Raw genomic sequence first — 18976 nt, 5'->3', positions numbered from 1 at the left:
TCCCATTATAATTAGAATAGCTACAGAGCATTGCGGCAAATGTAATCATTTATTTGCAATAAGTAAATAAATTCTGAATGATTCCTTTATTTAGGTTTGGTTCTTTGTTAACAGGATGATATCAACTGTGTGTGATACTATAACAGTGAGAATGAAAGAATGCTATTGATGCATTAGAGGATTTCTGAATCATGGTTCTGCTACTGATCTGCATACTAAAATCACACCTGCATGCAGACATGTATATTAAATCCCAGCTGGCTATTTATTATAAAGAAAATGTAATGATGTGTTGCCTGTCTTGATCTGGTTGTTATTCCAGTTACTAGATCAGCTCAAAAGAGTGAGGTCCAAAGAAAGGGTTGCTCCTTTAGTTTTCCAAGCGCATTGACACTGGTCTTTCCCCAGGTCTTCCCAATAGCAAACATCTGACCTAATTCAAAAAGTAAGCAAAATGTAAAATGGGTTTTGTTTATAACACAACATTAAAGGGATTCTGTCATGATTTTTACGGTGAACTTTTTATTTCTAAATTACACTGTTTACACAGCAAATAACTTTACCATTTAAAATTGTATTCTTGAACCAACAAATGTATTTTTTTAGCTGTAATATTGGTGTGTAGGCAGCCATCTCAGTGCATTGTGCCTGAGTCTGAGCTTTCAGAAAGAGCCAGCGCTACAGAACTGCTTTCTGGTAACCTATTGTTTCTCCTACTCCCATGTAACTGGAGGAGTCCCAAGCCAGACTTGACTGTCTTACTATTGAGTGCTATTCTGATACCTACTGAAAGCTGCTATCTTGCTACCTTCCCATTGTTCTGCTGATTGCCTTCTGGGAGGGGGTGATACCACTCCAACTTGCATCTCAGCAGTAAAATGTGACTGAAGTTTATCACACAGGTCACATGGCTGTGGCACCCTGGGAAATGTAGAAGATGACTAGCACCATGTGAAATTTCAAAACTTATGTGTTTTGAAAAAAAAAAAAATTCCCGCTACAGTATTCCTAAATGTAAACATATACCTTCTTTATAAGTAGTCTTTACATAAAATGTATAGCACTTTAACCATATAGTGGAATGCATTTGCTTGGGCAATTCTATTTGGTAAATCTTATTTTCCTTAGGGATCATGACTACATGCAGCAAAGACAATACACTAAGGGGCCCATTCATTAAAGTAATATGGGCACGATTACAAAAAAATTGTATTTTTTCTAAACTTTAGTACTGTTAATGATAATATCGTTAAAAAAGTACGACTTTTTAGTGATACGTTCATTCTTCCACGAAAAAGCCACACTTTTCGTACTTTGTGCAATGATAACGAAATTTTCGTTATTCATTCAAGCTTTTGTATCGGGACTATCTTCTGGCCAGGTTGGAGCTGCAGAGTGCCATTGAGTCCTATGGAAGGCTTCCAAAATCATGCAATGAAGTTTCAAAGTCAGAAAGGTTTTTTTGCCGTTTACGATCGTTCGGATATGAAAATTTCGTAACTTTCGGATTGCTACCACGATTTTTGAAATGACCAAGGAAAGAATTTTCGTACATTTTCAAACATCAGAAATTATTATGGTTAGTACAAATTTTTTCCAATCGTACTTAGAACAATCCGAAATTCGTACTTTAATGGATGGGCCCCTAAGCCTACTTGCACTCATCTAAAGTAGAATTGTGGGCCAATTTGCTACTTGAGTTAGCTCGCTACATATTAAGGGAGCCCCTTATCTAACATCTGCCTTGAACAAGTGGCTTGCATGTTGTGCCTATAGGTGCTCAATGTTTTAATAAATCACATGCATGTGTTGTCCCTTACCTTACAAGTGCTGATTGCACAAATATGTGCACAGTTTAACCGGGGCTAACCTGATTACAGCAGACATACCTACAGTACAATTTTGCATGGGTTTAAATGGGGGAGCCGTGGCTTTACTTTTCATTTTGCGTGGTTAAAATCCCTTCTTGTTCTTTCTCTCACCTACATTTTCAGTAATGACCTCTGACTCTATGGGAAAGATTTTGTTCATTCAAATGGGATTTTAAGAAGCATATTTATCAATCGGTGAAAGCCAACTTTCACCTATTGATAAATACACTTCTAAATATTTCGTAAGAATGAATAGAACATGGAAAAGTTTTTATGTATTAAACTCTAAACTCGCATTTTAATAAACATGCACTTTAGGTGGGGATTTACAATACTGCCTTACAAGCTTGTGAAGAGATTATGCTACCAATGTAAAAAAAGATATATTTGTAATTGAAAGTATTTAGCCAATTACAGCATTTCTGGTTAAAAAACTGAATATAAAAATAACGTATCTAAGAGAAAGCCTCATGGTATAAGTAGCCAAAACTTCTTACCAGGTATGTATCCTCCATAATTAGGAAGGATTCCAGAATCAGTTCGGTAAATCAGTCTTTCTTGTTGCTCGTGATTATTGTAATTTGTTTTGTATGAGTTTGGTATCGGGTCGCTCTCATTTCTTTCTTTCTTAAGCAATCTCTCCTTTTTCTCTGCATATGGAGAAAGCCTTGGCAATGGGCGCTCCTGTAGAAAGTGAAAATATAGCAACAGTCATTGTGGGTACACAGGTTATAGATACACCACTGGGAATAATCCACAAATTTAGTCGCAAAACTGCACCACTACAGTAACTCATAGAAACCAGTTAGCTATTCACTTCAATTATCTAACATACAATAGACTTAAAAGCCAAGTGCTGATTGGTTGGTATAGTCTACTACACTTCTTCAGTATATGGCTTATCATAAGTAATAGAGCTTGACTGACCTATGTAATATACTAAATAAATAGCTGCTACCCATTCTGAATATTTTACATAATATAGGGAATTTCAATATACTACAATGCAGTAACATTGCCTCCAAAGATTGTGGTGGCAAAAAAAAGGTACCTTATAAAATTAGGTGATACTTAGGAATAACAGGGGTAGACAATTGTCAAAATCACAGCTCAGTAAAACGTTTGTGAGAAATTAAAATGACAGAAAAGCAGAAAATGAGTTATGTTCCAGACCACTGCCTGTCAGCAAGCTAGGTAAGCAAGGTAATTGATTATCAAGTAGATTGCCAAGGGGTTGGGTAGATGAAAGTGCTGTTCCTGAGTCTCATTCATCCATTCTTATTCACTCTGCAGGATAACAAAACCTGTCTGAATGCTTCATGAAAAGTCTCTTATTCCCAAAGTTTAAGGGAGCCCTAAAAGGTTTACCGTGCATATGCCATAACTACAATTATCATTTATATTTTGCATAAAAACAAATTAGCAAAATCAGCTAAATATACTTGTACTGAGATATATTTAATCGATTCAAAATCTACCTGCTCAGATCTTCCGTGAAAAGTAGCTTGTCTTGAACTTCCCCCAGGTCTCCCCAAATGCCCACTGGTGTCACTGATATATGTCTTCCACTGACCAGGGCTGTGTAACTCATGTTTTATTCCTTCCACTGTCTGTATAGCGGATGAAATCCTCAGGTCTCCATTATACACGGTATTTATTCCTGTAGCATAATTTCTTCCATTTACTGGATACAAATATCCTTGATATGAAAATGGTAATTAAATTATTACTGATAGATAGTTATTAACATCACAGCTGAAGTTTTACCCCATTCCCCTAACCAATAGCAATAGCTTTCTGTTTGTAAATGTATGGGATTTATTATCCAAAATACTTGGGACCTGGAGACCCTTAGAGATCTTTCCATAATATGGATCACCATACCTTATGGCAGTGTATTAAAAATCATTTAAACATTATATAAAACCAGTAGGATGCAGTTTAGTTGGGATTAAGTATGAGGTACTGTTTTATTATTTAAGAAAAAAAGGAAATCATTTTTTAAATTTGAATAATATACTTAAAATAAAGTTTATGGGAGACAGCTTTTTCATAATTCTGGATAATGGGTTTCCAGATAAAGGATCCCATATCTATACTAGACCATGAACAGTTTACTGTTGACTTTTTGTTGTGTTGGGCTGGGATAACACCACTAAATATTTTTGAACTATTGGGCATTATTATGGCCACACAATTTATACAGATGAAATCCTCTACACTCTAAGGGGCGCATTTACTGATCCACAAATCTGAATCCCGAATGGGAAAAAATCGGATTGGAAACAAAAATTTTGCGACTTTTTCGTCGCGTCACGTTTTTTTTCGTATTTTGTGCGATTTTTTTCGTCGCCATCATGACTTTATCGTATTTTGCGAGACTTTTTCATCACCGTCGCAATTTTTTCAGATTGAGCAATTGTACACGGCGGAAAAACCAATCCGATTTTTTCGCGACGGAAAAATACGGCGAAAATATACGATAAAGTCATAACGGCGACAAAAAAAATTGCGGGAAATATGAAAAAGTCGCGACGGCGGCGAAAAAGTCGCCAATATACAGATCATTACAAAAGAACGCGTTCGGTCGCTTTCGGTTCATTCGTGCATTAGTAAATCTGCCCCTAAGTCTCTTATTGTGTCATGTTTCCAGTAATAATTTTCCTAAAAATCACCACTGTTAGGATCTTAACTGCAGTAGAAATATTGTGTGTATATATATATATAATATGTATGTAAGAACCATACCTTTTTTAACATTCCAGCTTTCAGCCTGCTCTTTAGGGATGGCTCTTGTGCCAGAGTGCATAGTGATGACTGGTCCTTGTCTATCACACCATCCTGTGAGAGGCAAGTTTGTAGCTCTATGTACACCTGGTTCATGGTTAACTACCGTTTGGGTAGCGTTGCCGTATATGTTTCCAGTGTCGCTTCGAAGCTTTGGAATTTGGGTTGTATAACTGAAATAGCGGGTGTTAAGAAATTAATTTCATGTTCTATCGTTCTTATACCAGGCCCATGCTTCTGAGCCAAAAAGAACTATAGATCTTACGCTAGGCTCAAACTCCTGACAATTAAAAACATTGCTTTCTCATCATGCACCAATTACAAGTAGATGATCATATGTATAACCCAGCCACCAGTGCCATATAGCTAGTTCAGTTATCATTAATGTAAAGTGATCTCTATACAAAGTCACAAAGGTAAAAGTTGTATAAAAAAATCTAGGTATGGCATCAGTTAAGCCTATGTTATTTATTGTTTAGAAATGTTTGGAAAATAAAGTTCTGGTTTTTATACCAATTAATAAAGTTAATATTAGGAGGTATAATTAAGAGAATGTGTATTTTTAAGCATTCAGCATTGATATTTTAATTCTACCTGACATGTCATTTTATAAAGATGCCTTTTAAATTGCTATAGTATGCTATTCCTTTGGAGGAGTTTGTATCAGGATACAATGAAGGTATGACCCTCACTAAATGCAATATTTCTGACTCCTATTGAACTAATTAAGCCCCAGGGACTCTCTCTGTATACAACCAAAAATTACAGCATATTTTGCATATTTTTTATTGGTCTCTCCTTACTGTTAGCATTGTAGCATAACAAAATATTCATTGCAACTCATGTCAAAGAGTGGCTCTTTGTATCTCTTAAAACTGTATTACTGCACACTCCATCACGTTCATGTACAATATAAAGCACTTAAATACCCAGCTATAAAACTCACCCTCATTTTCATGTCTGCAATGAAAAACAACAGAACAATATTTTATTTACCACAAACCTGCTGCTTAGTAACTATTGCCCCGCCTTAAAGTACATGTATATATATACACAATACAGTATATTTGTTTGATACAGTATGTAAGTAACACATCGTACATAGGCTTAGTAAATGAATTTTGTTATCAAATACCACAAATTATTTGTTACCTAATTATTTACATATAATTCTGACAAAAATTCATGTTTAGTAGAATATTACCTGTAGAAGAAGACACGGCTTACCCTGGTATGTACTGTGGGTCATATGTAGAAAACATTACTTCGGGAAGCTGTGGCAGAATGATGGGCATTTTCTTCTTAAATAGAAAGAGCAGAGCTTTCAGTTCTCCAGAGCTTTTTAGTTGCTTTCAAATTAGTAACCAGACACTCACTAATTGGTTTGTCATCACAACCACTGACTTGTTTCTAGGCACAAACATTCATAGCCATCATCTACTACATATTCTCAGCCAGACGAACAGACGAAGGTTTGAAGTTGTCACATCCGGAAATTTGGGAAGTCTCTCTCATCCAATAATTATACAACATTCACGTTACCTAGTATTTATTATAAAATGTTACAGAGGTTAAATACATGGTGTCCTTGTGACAATAAACACAAAAAATCAAATCATGTAGAAAAGAAAAACAGTTAATTGCTTTATTTTTTTATATGTTAAAGGCATGTACACTTTGTCCTGTATTCATTTTTAAGTGCTAAAAGATTGAAAAGAAGACATTTAGCTTGTGTTTGTAATTGCTATAGAAACTAACAGGGCCACAAAAGTACAAGAACAATACCCTCTAGTGTCATGTTAGGGTTACTGCATAAAGTACCCATGTGAAATATAAAGTATTCTCATATGAAAAGATGTGTATGTATATGAGATTGGATATATATATATATATATATATATATACACACACTGCACACACATATACACACATTTAAAACATCAGCAGGACTCCTTATAGAATATCTGTGAAATGATGCATATAATCTTCTTGGTTAAAGTTATAGCAAACTTTTTAGAAAAATCCAAAACGTAGCACTGTATAATATAATATAATGCACTTAATATATATAACATACCTCCCAACATTTGAAAAATTAAAAGAGGGACAAAAAGAGTTGGCGCACGCCCACGCCTCAATTACCACACCCCATCCATTTTTTTTTTAAAAAAAATACTCCTTTTATATAGTTGAAATGGCGGGATCAGACACAAAATGTGCTATACCCTCATACTGTACTACCTAAGGAAAACAATATAGCAACTCCCACATATACAATACAATTATAGAGAGAAGGCAGTCAGTTATAAGTGAGTTATAACTATGTACCACTTTTGCCCCCCCCATACACAGTACCCCCAATGGCCCAATAGACAGTACCCCCCATACACAGTGCTCCCATAGACAGTACCCCCCATACACAGTGCCCCCATAGAAAGTGCCCCCAATTGCCCTCATACACAGTTCCCCCCATACACCGTGCCCCAATTGCCCCCATAGACAGTAACCCCCCCATACACAGTGCCCCCATAGAAAGTACCCCCCATACACAGTGCCCCCTCTATGCACATGTTTCATTCTTCTTCAGTTGCTGCTCTGCTTATGCGGCTCCTTTCCTGGCGGTGACAGGCCCTTTTATAAGGTTGCGCCCCGTGTGTACGTGTGACGTCAATACGCACGGGGTGCAACCTTATAAAAGGGCCTGTCACCGGCACGAAAGGGGCCGCATACGCAGAGGAGCCACTGAAGAAGAAGAAGGAGTGCCAGCGCATCGCGCTGTCCCGGATACTTCAATGAATGTTTCGCATTTCTGTAATCTATGCAGGACATTCATGGAACTATCCGGGACTGTCCTGCTGAAAGCGGTACAGTTGGGGGTATGAAATAATAATTTGCCAAAATACCCCTGTATGGCAATGTGTCAGAATGCAATTATAGATCACTTGCAACTTAATATTGCTTTATTGGCAGCTAAGGGCTTATTTATCAATATTTGTGTAGTTTTCATATTTTTCCTACTTTTAATACCCTAAAAATGTTAGGAACATAAATGTTACTATTTTTAAATTAAAAAATCTGTATTAGATAAGTGTGACCAAATACATTTTCACATTTTTGACTTCTATGTGACCTTGTTTAGAAGCCAAAGATTTACATTTGCAATTTTTGTGTTCTTTTTTACTTAATAAATATTGAGTAAAAAATTACAAATGTTGATAAATACCATCACAGGATATTATCAGTCGATCAGCAGCTCAAAGTATGAAGATAAAATTGCAACAATTCCAATGCTTACAAAGACCTTAAAATCAAACTTATAAATATACATAATAGTGATGTGAGGGGGGGCAGGTTTGCCGGTAGGTTGGGCCCGACCTTCACACAGTACTTGCGGGTTGTGTCCAGGTTTAGGCTGAGCTCTCCCTTCCGCACACCCACAAACCTTACTCCCTTACCCACATTCCCCCTTGTGATGTTGGGGATGGGGCGAGCGGGTCTATAAATACAGGTGCCTTGCTGGGTCAGGATGGGTGCAGGTTGGGAGCGGGCAAGTTAGGGTCAGGTGTATGTTTACATTTTGTCGACCCGCACATCACTTATACATAAAGATCATTAGGGCTCATTTGGGTTCATTTATCAAGCCAGGGAAATGTGTAAACCGCAAAAAATGGGGCAAAAGCAGCCAGTATTTTGCACTTCACACTTTGCCCCTAAGGTTGGAGAGGAAAGAGCACATATATTGTTAAATAGGAATCGCAGATACTTGTTGATAAGAGCTCCTAAATGTCATTTTGAATATATTAATTATTTTATAATTTGTCCAGTGTTTTAGAGCAAGCGTTGTTTTTCTCATTTTGAGGTATTTTGTTATAGGGTGTAAGGGAAAACCAGGAAAAAAAGCCAGGGCTGCCTTCAAGACACAGTGGTACAACATTCCCTATTAACTGAACTACATTAAACCTTGTTGTCTCCTCACTCCCAGCTCGGATTTAAGGGAGTTGATTGTTACTCAGATATAAAGCAGAGTTTCTCATACCAATATATAAGAATAGGGCCCTTACCCACGAGGTGATCCTATCCTGGAAAGCCTTGTAGCACAAGATTTTGATTTATTTGTGCATTACCTTTAGATTACTGCTGTGTTTTGTCAATATGTAATCCAGACGCACACCAACATGCAAACTAATATGGCTACAACTATTATAGTCACAGCGGCACCCTATGGAATTGCCTCATAGAAGAGTGGACATTGGAAATACTTTAGGGCAGCCCTTAGGGGTAAGAGATCGCCCTTAGCTAGCCAAAAACATAGACTAAAAGTACTAAAAGTATTAAAAGTATTACTGTCCCCATGCACAATAATCCTTAATTCCCCCTCAAGTTAAGTTACTCTAGGATACAGACTCTGGGCAAACAAAGGTACTGTATCTAGTCTATGTACAAAATTATTCATTTAGGAAAATTAGCTTCCTGGGATTCCATTAAAGATAAGTTTGATGTCTTGCCAAATAACCCACTACAGTGGCTTGCAAAAGTATTCGGCCCCCTTGAACTTTTCCACATTTTGTCACATTACAGCCACAAACATGAATCAATTTTATTGGAATTCCACGTGAAAGACCAATACAAAGTGGTGTACACGTGAGAAGTGGAAGGAAAATCATACATGATTCCAAACATTTTTTACAAATAAATAACTGCAAAGTGGGGTGTGCGTAATTATTCAGCCCCCTGAGTCAATACTTTGTAGAACCACCTTTTGCTGCAATTACAGCTGCCAGGCTTTTAAGGTATGTCTCTACCAGCTTTGCACATCTAGAGACTGAAATCCTTGCCCATTCTTCTTTGCAAAACAGCTCCAGCTCAGTCAGATTAGACAGCGTTTGTGAACAGCAGTTTTCAGATCTTTCCACAGATTCTCGATTGGATTTAGATCTGGACTTTGACTGGGCCATTCTAACACATGGATATGTTTAGTTTTAAACCATTCCATTGTTGCCCTGGCTTTATGTTTAGGGTCGTTGTCCTGCTGGAAGGTGAACCTCCGCCCCAGTCTCAAGTCTTTTGCAGACTCCAAGAGGTTTTCTTCCAAGATTGCCCTGTATTTGGCTCCTTCCATCTTCCCATCAACTCTGACCAGCTTCCCTGTCCCTGCTGAAGAGAAGCCCCCCCAGAGCATGATGCTGCCACCACCATATTTGACAGTGGGGATGGTGTGTTCAGAGTGATGTGCAGTGTTAGTTTTCCGCCACACATAGCGTTTTGCATTTTGGCCAAAAAGTTCCATTTTGGTCTCATCTGACCAGAGCACCTTCTTCCACATGTTTGCTGTGTCCCCCATATGGCTTGTGGCAAACTGCAAACGGGACTTCTTATGGTTTTCTGTTAACAATGGCTTTCTTCTTGCCACTCTTCCATAAAGGCCAACTTTGTGCAGTGCACAACTAATAGTTGTCCTATGGGCAGATTCCCCCACCTGAGCTGTAGATCTCTGCAGCTCGTCCGGAGTCACCATGGGCCTCTTGGCTGCATTTCTGATCAGCGCTCTCCTTGTTCGGCCTGTGAGTTTAGGTGGACGGCCTTGTCTTGGTAGGTTTACAGTTGTGCCATACTCCTTCCATTTCTGAATGATCGCTTGAACAGTGCTCCGTGGGATGTTCAAGGCTTTGGAAATCTTTTTGTAGCCTAAGCCTGCTTTAAATTTCTCAATAACTTTATCCCTGACCTATCTGGTGTGTTCTTTGGACTTCATGGTGTTGTTCCTCCCAATATTCTCTTAGACAACCTCTGAGGCCGTCACAGAGCAGCTGTATTTGTACTGACATTAGATTACACACAGGTGCACTCTATTTAGTCATTAGCACTCATCAGGCAATGTCTATGGGCAACTGACTGCACTCAGACCAAAGGGGGCTGAATAATTACGCACACCCCACTTTGCAGTTATTTATTTGTAAAAAATGTTTGAAATCATGTATGATTTTCGTTCCACTTCTCACGTGTACACCACTTTGTATTGGTCTTTCACGTGGAATTCCAATAAAATTGATTCATGTTTGTGGCTGTAATGTAACAAAATGTGGAAAAGTTCAAGGGGGCCGAATACTTTTGCAAGCCACTGTATATCAAGCCTGTATCGATGGATGAACAAAGTCTGATCTACTTGGGGACATGGCAAATACTTGATTGAATGTTATTATTAAAGAAGAACTTTATAAAATCTTCTATAATTAGTAATAATAGTATCCCCACACATATATAGAAATGGGATTCAGGCTACCAGGGAACATGCTTTTGGGTTTGCTGTGCAGTGGCAGAATAATTGGTGGGTATGCCCGGCAATACAGCAAGGCCAGACCCCATCAGGCAGAGGCTGATGGAATGGGCCAGTGTTGGGGGCCGGTGGCGAGGCCCAGAGAAGACAGTCTTGGGAGCTGGTTTAGGTGAGTAACCTGCGTCTCTGTCTTTCTGTACTTAGGGTTGGGGTGGGCTTTTGTATTGAGTAAATACTGTATATGTATATATGTGCAGAGTTATCTTACCGACATATTTATCTTTATACTTTGGTTGAAGTTGGTTAAATGCATGTAAATATATGTATATAAGTTCAAGTTTATTGATGCACATTTTGTTTATATTTATGGATTTTTGTTTTTCAATATTAAAAATAAATGGCAGAAGCACATGGAATGGGCCACTTTTGGGGGGCTGGTGGTGTGGGCCAAAGACAGCAGCCAGTGAAAGGGGATGCAGGCAGAGGCCGATGAAGTGTGCCAGTGTTGGGGGGGGCAGGTGGCAAGGCACAGAGACAGCAGCTGGTGGAAGGGGCTGCAGGCAGAGGCCGGTGGAGTGGGCCAGTGTTGGGGGGGGCGGGTGGCAAGGCACAAAGACAGCAGCCGGTGGAAGGGGCTGCAGGCAGAGGCCGGTGGAGTGGGCCAGTGTTGGGGGGGGGCGGGTGGCAAGGCACAGAGACAGCAGCCGGTGGAAGGGGCTGCAGGCAGAAGCCGGTGGAGTGGGCCAGTGTTGGGGGGGCGGGTGGCAAGGCACAGAGACCGCAGCCGGTGGAAGGGGCTGCAGGCAGAGGCTGATGGAGTGGGCCAGTGTTGGGGGGGGGGGCGGGTGGCAAGGCACAGAGACAGCAGCCGGTGGAAGGGGCTGCAGGCAGAGGCCGGTGGAGTGGGCCAGTGTTGGGGGGGCGGGGGCAAGGCACAGAGACCGCAGCCGGTGGAAGGGGCTGCAGGCAGAGGCTGATGGAGTGGGCCGGTGTTGGGGGGGCCAGTGCCAGGGCACAGAGACAGCAGCCAGTGGAAGGGGCTGCAGGCAGAGGCTGATGGAGTGGGCCGGTGTTGGGGGCCAGTGGTGTGGGCCAGAGACAGCAGCCGGTGGAATGACCTGCAAGCAGAGGCCGATGGAATGGGCCATTTGGGAGCCATTCTGCCTGCTGCCATTCTCACAGTATTAACACCAGGGTCCCCAAACCTTTCAGTTAGTCACTAGGGGACTGCAGTTTTAGTTTTAAAAAGTGGGCAGAGCCACCAACAACCAATCAGATTTCATCTATTGAATTTTATTGGGTTGATGCCAGGGTTCCCAAACTTTGCACAGTTTGTCACTGGGTGACTACATTCCAAGTGGAAAGTAGGCGGGCCAACAACAGCCAATCAGATTTCACCTATAGACTTCTTACCTTTACATTTAAACTGTTGCTGTTTGTTAACTATTAATCCTAGAGTCCCTGAACTTTGCAGAGTAAGTCACAGGGTAACTGCAGTTCCAGGTTAGAAAAAGTGAGCCACCAATCGCCAATAAGATAGAATAAAGTCGTTGACTTTCAGTGGGGAAATTTAAATTGCTGCCATTCAGACACTAATATAGCTGCAACTACGCGGCGGAGCGATTTCGCACAAATCGCCGAAAAAGACTTGCGAGTCTTTTTCGCCGATTTCCTGAAATCGCCCCGCTGTGTCTGCCATCCCGCCGGCGACTTACATGTTTGCCGGTGGGATGGCAGGGGTAGGCAACTCGGGGAGATTAGTCGCCCGCGAACAGGGAGTTTTGCCGCGGGCGACTAATCTCCCCGTGTGCCAGAGCCCTAAAAATCTGGAATGTGTCACTATCTCTTTAAGGATCACCAACCTGGGTAAAATAAAACTTTATTTCAATGTGAGGGCACGTGTCTTAACATTTTAGCACCCCAATGTAAAGCCTTTCCTTGTCCTTTATGACTGTGACTTGCCATTCAGGGCAGATACTGACAAGACATGTATAGATCTATACTGGATCTTTAGTATCATAAAAGAAAACAGAAGATCCAGCACAAATCCTTGAGGTACATCACTTAACAGGGGAATAGATTATGGGCGCATTTGGCACAAACACAGTAAGACAAGCTCTCACCTTCTTGAGTGGTTTCTAGCCTACAATTTCTTTTCCTTGGACTTTGGACAGAGAACTATATGGCACTGTTGTCCTACAGAACTACTTGCTTAGGCTTAGTGAATAGTACAAACCTCAGGAACACAATGACATCTCGTTCCTGGCCGGCTCCATAGCAGAAGAGGTATGAATCATGCTGAGGGAAATAAATGTTTGCTTCAAGTAACTTTATATCTTCAGTTGTCTCTTGGCTTCTTCTATGGCCAGAGATCCCATCAGAAATTGTGGCTCTGTACAACCTGAATGGCACCCAATAACAATTCTAGTACTTTATAAAAATAAAATATGTTTGGCTAAAGGATATGAAGCCTGCCACCACGTCAAGGTAGACTCGCTGAGCAGGTCCCTAACCTATCCTAACCATCTTATTAAATGAGTAAAATATAAGTACTGTGGTATTTGGAATATATATTTCTATTCAACTAAACTTTTATGGCTAGCTCTTGAGAGAAACAACTTCATTCTCCCTCATGTCTAAGCGGCACTGATCAGCATAAGAGCTGCTTGGCCCTGACATAGAGAAGTTAGCCCTAAAAACGCAATATTTTATCCAAACAGGTACCAACAAGTACTAATATTTTACCTTTAGACTAATATGGCTGCAACTATTCTATCCACCTTATTAAATAATACTCTGTTGCTAGTTTGTTGAATTCCAATATTAATTTCCACTATAACTATTCTATCCATCTTATTACGTTTATGGAATTTCTTTTATACTACTTTACGTTCCTCTACTACTATTCTATCCATCTTCTTAAATCACCTAGTTACTTCTACCCTGTATTACATCCACTAACTCTAAAATACATGGGCCAGAGAAGCCAGTCCCATTTCACTTCTGATCGCTTAGGTGACATTAAATAGCAGCCATTGCCTTTAATGTTATTCTTTTCAGCTAAATTTTATGATAATCTATTTTTATTTTCTGCCATCCTATGTTATATATTTCATTCTACTTGTATTCTATTTACCTTACACTGTACTCCTTTAAGCTATAAGTTCAGGCCAGCACTAGCATATTTGTCCTATTAAGATGGCAGTAAGTGAAAGTGATTCTATAATGAGGAAATATGTAACTATCCTTATTTTTTTACCATCTTATCCTTATTTTGTATTATTTTTATTATTATTATTTTTATTTCTTTATTCTGTATCCTCATTGTTGTATTCCTTATCATTATTATCCTAATTTAAATTTCTTATCCTTATTAATTTATTATTTAGCTTTATTTCTTTTTACAATTTTTTATGATCTAATGTTATGTATTCTTTGATATTTAGTGCTTCTGATATAATATTTTTAATCATTTCATCTTATCCAATCCTGCTGAACTTTATCTATATACAATTATGGGATACATTATCCAAAATGTTTGGGAGTTGTGGTTTTTCTATAATTTGGAAGTATTACAAGGTACTATCTACTTATTAAGGGGGGAAAATATGGTTAAATTTAAGCTTAAACTTTAAATCATTAAATTCCTATTTATCTTAAAGATGATCAAGAGGAAGGAAAAAAAAAACCCTCGGAGGCTGTGTCAAATGTGTCTCAAAAGGGGAAAAAAATCCTTCCTGACTCCAATATGGTAATTGTACTGGTCCCTGGGTCGCTAATGTACTATGTGTAGTGGTCCTTATTTATTCTGGTAGCCTATATTCGGGTAGTCTTTTTAATGTTTATGGTTCTGTCCCTTCCTAATTATACCATATGGCTAAACAATGTAAATCTACCTCTTCATTTTTAAAATACGAGTCCTTTAGTTATATCCTTTGCCACACATAATAGATATAATCAATGGAGCTGAATCTGGACCCAAAGGTGTAGATAATTCTAGGGTTTAAGCTTGGGGCTACTCAAAGTGTTGGGGGGCCAGTGGCAAGGCACAGAGATGCAGCCGGTGGAAGGGGCTGCAGGCTGAGGCCGATGGAGTGGGCCAGTGTTGCGGGGGGTGGTGGCAAGGCACAGAGATGCAGCCGGTGGAAGGGGCTGCAGGCTGAGGCCAATGGAGTGGGCCAGTGTTGCGGGGGGTGGTGGCAAGGCACAGAGATGCAGCCAGTGGAAGGGGCTGCAGGCCGACGCCGATGGAGTGGGCCAGTGTTGGGGGGGGCGGTGGCAAGTGACAGAGACAGCAGCCGGTGGAAGGGCTGCAGGCAAAGGCCGATGGAGTGGGCCAGTGTTGGGGGGGGGGTGGCAAGGTAAAGAGACAGCAGCCACTGGAAGGGGCTGCGGGCAGAGGCAGATGGAGTGGGCCGGTGTTGGGGGGGCGGTGGCAAGTGACAGAGACAGCAGCCGGTGGAAGCGGCTGCAGGCAAAGGCCGATGGAGTGGGCTGGTGTTGGGGGGGCCAGTGGCAAGGCACAGAGACAGCAGCCGGTGGAAGGGGCTGCAGGCAAAGGCTGATGGAGTGGGCCAGTGTTGGGGGGGCCGGTGGCAAGGTACAGAGACAGCAGCAGCTGGAAGGGGCTGCGGGCAGAGGCCGATGGAGTGGGCCAGTGTTGGGGGGGCCGGTGGTAAGGCACAGAGACAGAAGCCAGTGGAAGGGGCTGCAGGCAGAGGCAGATGGAGTGGGCCAGTGTTGGGGGGGGCGGTGGCAAGGCACAGAGACAGCAGCTGGTGGAAGGGGCTGCAGGCAGAGGCCGATGGAGTGGGCCAGTGTTGGGGGGGCCGGTGGCAAGGCACAGAGATAGCAGCCGGTGGAAGGGGCTGCAGCCAGAGGCCGATGAAGTGGACCACTGTTGGGGGGGGGGCGGTGGCAAGGCACAGAGAAGGCAGCCGGTGGAAGGGGCTGCAGGCAAAGGCCGATGGAGTGGGCCAGTGGTGGGGGGGCCGGTGGCAAGGCACAGAGATAGGTGCCGGTGGAAGGGGCTGCGGGCAGAGGCCGATGGAGTGGGCCAGTGTTATGTGGGTTCTCATATTTCAAAATTTCTACATCACCCATGGTTAATACACCATTAAAGAGACAATCAGAAAGTAGATCACTTAAAGGTCACTTTAAATCTTTTTGTAGGGTCGTGTTCCAGTGAGATGTATGTCTCTTTATCAGTTAGTTGTCTCATTACCTCTGCTACATAAGCCGAGGCATCCAAGACAACCACTGAGCCACCTTTGTCTGCCTTTTTAATAACAATACTTTCATTGTGGCTCAAAGATTGCAATGCTTTACGTTCGACCATAGTAATATTCCTATATTTAGTCATTCTCCTTCTATTACCCTTATCCTCAATATTATTCTGAACCAACTTGTGAAACATTACTATCTGTTGACTCTAGGAATTATTGGATAGAAATCAGAGTGTTTATTCATTCCAGAAACAGTCGCTACTTTTTTAGGAGTCTCTCTCCATCTGAGTGGATCCCTCATCTTCCAGATCCTGTAAATCAGATCACAAAAGTCCTGAAACCCATCTTGGCATACCAATATATTTTCCACAGGGAATCTTCTATTTAATCATCTTTTTTGTTAGTAGTCATAATTCCATCCTCAGAAATATCATTTTCATCCCTTAATTCAAGTGATTCTCCAACAACACTTTAAGTAGCAAAATGACGTTTCAAAGTTAACAGTCTCACAAATTTATTAAGATCCAAAATGGTGGAGAACATATCCAATTCACTATCCAGAATAAAGTTCAGATCCCTAAACAACAAACTACACTAATCGGGGGATAGGACACAAGAGGATAGATTTAGAACATTGTTAAAGGATTCTGAGATAGTCAAACCATTGACATTATCTGTATATTCATTAGGAGTGTACGTAGCAGGATGAGATGTGGATAGGTCGACATATGTATTATTCGATACATCAGAGATAACTTTAACTACATGACTTATTACCACCATGACGGCTTCCTGTTCCTCACTGAACGTTTTACGTATGTCTATTGGCCTGCCTCGCCATCCACCTCTCCTCTGTTGCCTCGATACCTGCGTGTCTTTATTGGCTCTTTCCTCTGTGTCGAAGACTTTCCCCTCTTTACAAACTGCATAGTGGATTCCCGGCTCTCACCTGGATCGCTCCCTGACAGATCAGGGCCTGACATTAAAAAGGAGAAGGGGGAACAAGACCGTGACTCTTGAGCGATATAAGGCTTCCCCTCATGTTCCGCAAATTGGACAGACTTGCTTGATTTTAAAATTGGTATTTCTTATGTCTTTTAAAATGCCGCTGAGGGGTAAAGGATTCATGATTAATATTATTCCATATATAAACCATATCATAATCATGTTTATTCCGCATGAATTTCTTTCTTTTAGCATTCTTAACAACATATTTATATTGTTTAACCTGGTTAGTAAGTTTATCCAGTTGTATCACATCTCGTGACTCTGCTCCTGCATGGAAGCGAACATTCAGCTGTAAATCAGTCACTTCCTTTTGCACACGTTCCAATTCCTGCTTGTCATATGTTACAATGAGCTCCATAAGCTTTCTAGAGCAATCAGACAAAATTAAATTCCATGCCAATACAAAATCCTGTGGAACATCAGTAAAAGGGGGGGAACTTTTTGATCCTCAGGTCTAATTTTCTATTCTATATTGTTTATCCCAGTGTCGGATTTTCAGATAAGATAATTATTAATTACAAGAATATTCTGATTTGTTAATGATAACGTGATTATGTTACTTAATAGAATATATATTCATGAATGATATTATGCTTTTTGATGAATCATATAGGAATAAATAATGAATGTTATTTTGTTTAGTTGATCAGAAACGTATATGTTGAAAGGAGGTTTGTATCGGATTACTAGCCCAGATGTATAACCTTTGTGTTAAAGCAAATATCAAAGGTTATATAATCCTTGGTGTCTAGGTGAACAAGATGAGAACACCTTAAAGGATCTTACAAACTCTCCACAATATAGAGCATACCTGTTGAGAGGGTAATAATTAATCAAGGACAGACCAATGACATATATTGTATGTGTACTAAGGTATTAAGTAGTTACACAGCATTGTTCTAGTGTGGAGCAATGTCAACAATAGTGTGTAACATCGAATTAAGGAAGGTCAAAAGTTATTTTATATTTTCTGAATATTTTCAGACCACAATATTGAGGAAACAGTGACATCCACAGATGGTGGAGGACATTACGGGTCCAAAGGTCACTGTAATAAATATTTAAATCAACTGGTGATAGTTTAACTTAAAGACTGCCCTTTGATGCCAGTTGGCTAGTTGATAAATCCCTGAGGTGGAGTTTTAGATAGAGATGAGGGATAAGTTAGGAGACAAGAGGACTAGAGAAAAAAAGAAAGGACTAAGAACTAATAAGAAAAAAGAGGGATCTAAAAGAAAGAACCTGAAAAAGAAAATCTAAGGGGATCTAAAAACTGGAAGAGGAAGGAGAAACTACTCTCAACTATAAGAAAACTCTACTCTGGTAAATATAAATTTTATTATACTTTTTCTCGATTAAGTTGTATGCTTGGATATTTATTATTCCTATGTATATTATAGTCTTACCCTAAACATTGACTTTCCCAGAGTTGCAAACTGGGAATAATCTGCTTAATTTGGGTCCATTTTATTTTTCATTAGTATAGATATATGATATCCAAGTTAGCGATTTAATGGAGAAATAAGAAAATTTAAGGATAGAATTCCTTAAGACCTCAAAATCAATTATTTACCCTTCCTTTGATTCAACATATTTAATTACCTTGTTATTAAGTATTGAAAGTGAACGTACATATATAATCTTGTGGATGCTTGCCATTTATTGAAGAATGTCTATTGGTCAATGTTCATTTTGATTAATTATTAGATAGATATCAGGGAGTGTTAAGTAATAATTTCATTTTTGTAATATTCATATTTAAATAAATTAATTATTTTATTAAATAATTGTCATGATTTCTCACCTTTGTA

At 40.0% G+C, this 18976-nt stretch overlaps 1 protein-coding gene across 1 annotated transcript; it reads right to left on the bottom strand.

Annotated features, from left to right (window-relative positions):
• Positions 1–67: 67 nt before the first annotated feature.
• LOC101733849 lies at positions 68–6138 on the bottom strand. The gene is made up of 5 exons (XM_004910911.4): positions 5886–6138; positions 4620–4831; positions 3350–3570; positions 2369–2555; positions 68–433 (listed from the first exon to the last, which is right to left on the bottom strand). The coding sequence occupies exons 1-5, from the start codon at positions 5951–5953 to the stop codon at positions 336–338; spliced, it is 786 nt and encodes a 261-aa protein (XP_004910968.1). The 5' UTR covers positions 5954–6138; the 3' UTR covers positions 68–335.
• Positions 6139–18976: the final 12838 nt, after the last annotated feature.

The sequence above is a fragment of the Xenopus tropicalis genome, chromosome 1 (assembly GCF_000004195.4).
Source record: "Xenopus tropicalis strain Nigerian chromosome 1, UCB_Xtro_10.0, whole genome shotgun sequence".
Classification (NCBI taxonomy): Eukaryota; Metazoa; Chordata; class Amphibia; order Anura; family Pipidae; genus Xenopus; species Xenopus tropicalis.
Note: the sequence above shows the minus strand (reverse complement) of the source record. Positions and strands in the feature narration are given on the sequence as shown.

Excerpts from the sequence above, each read along its gene's own strand:
- LOC101733849 (XM_004910911.4), bottom strand. The coding sequence starts at position 5,953 with ATGCCCATCATTCTGCCACAGCTTCCCGAAGTAATGTTTTCTACATAT. Across the intron at positions 3,571-4,619 it reads AAGCTGGAATGTTAAAAAAG|GATATTTGTATCCAGTAAAT; the intron begins GTATGGTTCTTA and ends TTTCATATCAAG. Across the intron at positions 2,556-3,349 it reads TTCACGGAAGATCTGAGCAG|GAGCGCCCATTGCCAAGGCT; the intron begins GTAGATTTTGAA and ends CACTTTCTACAG.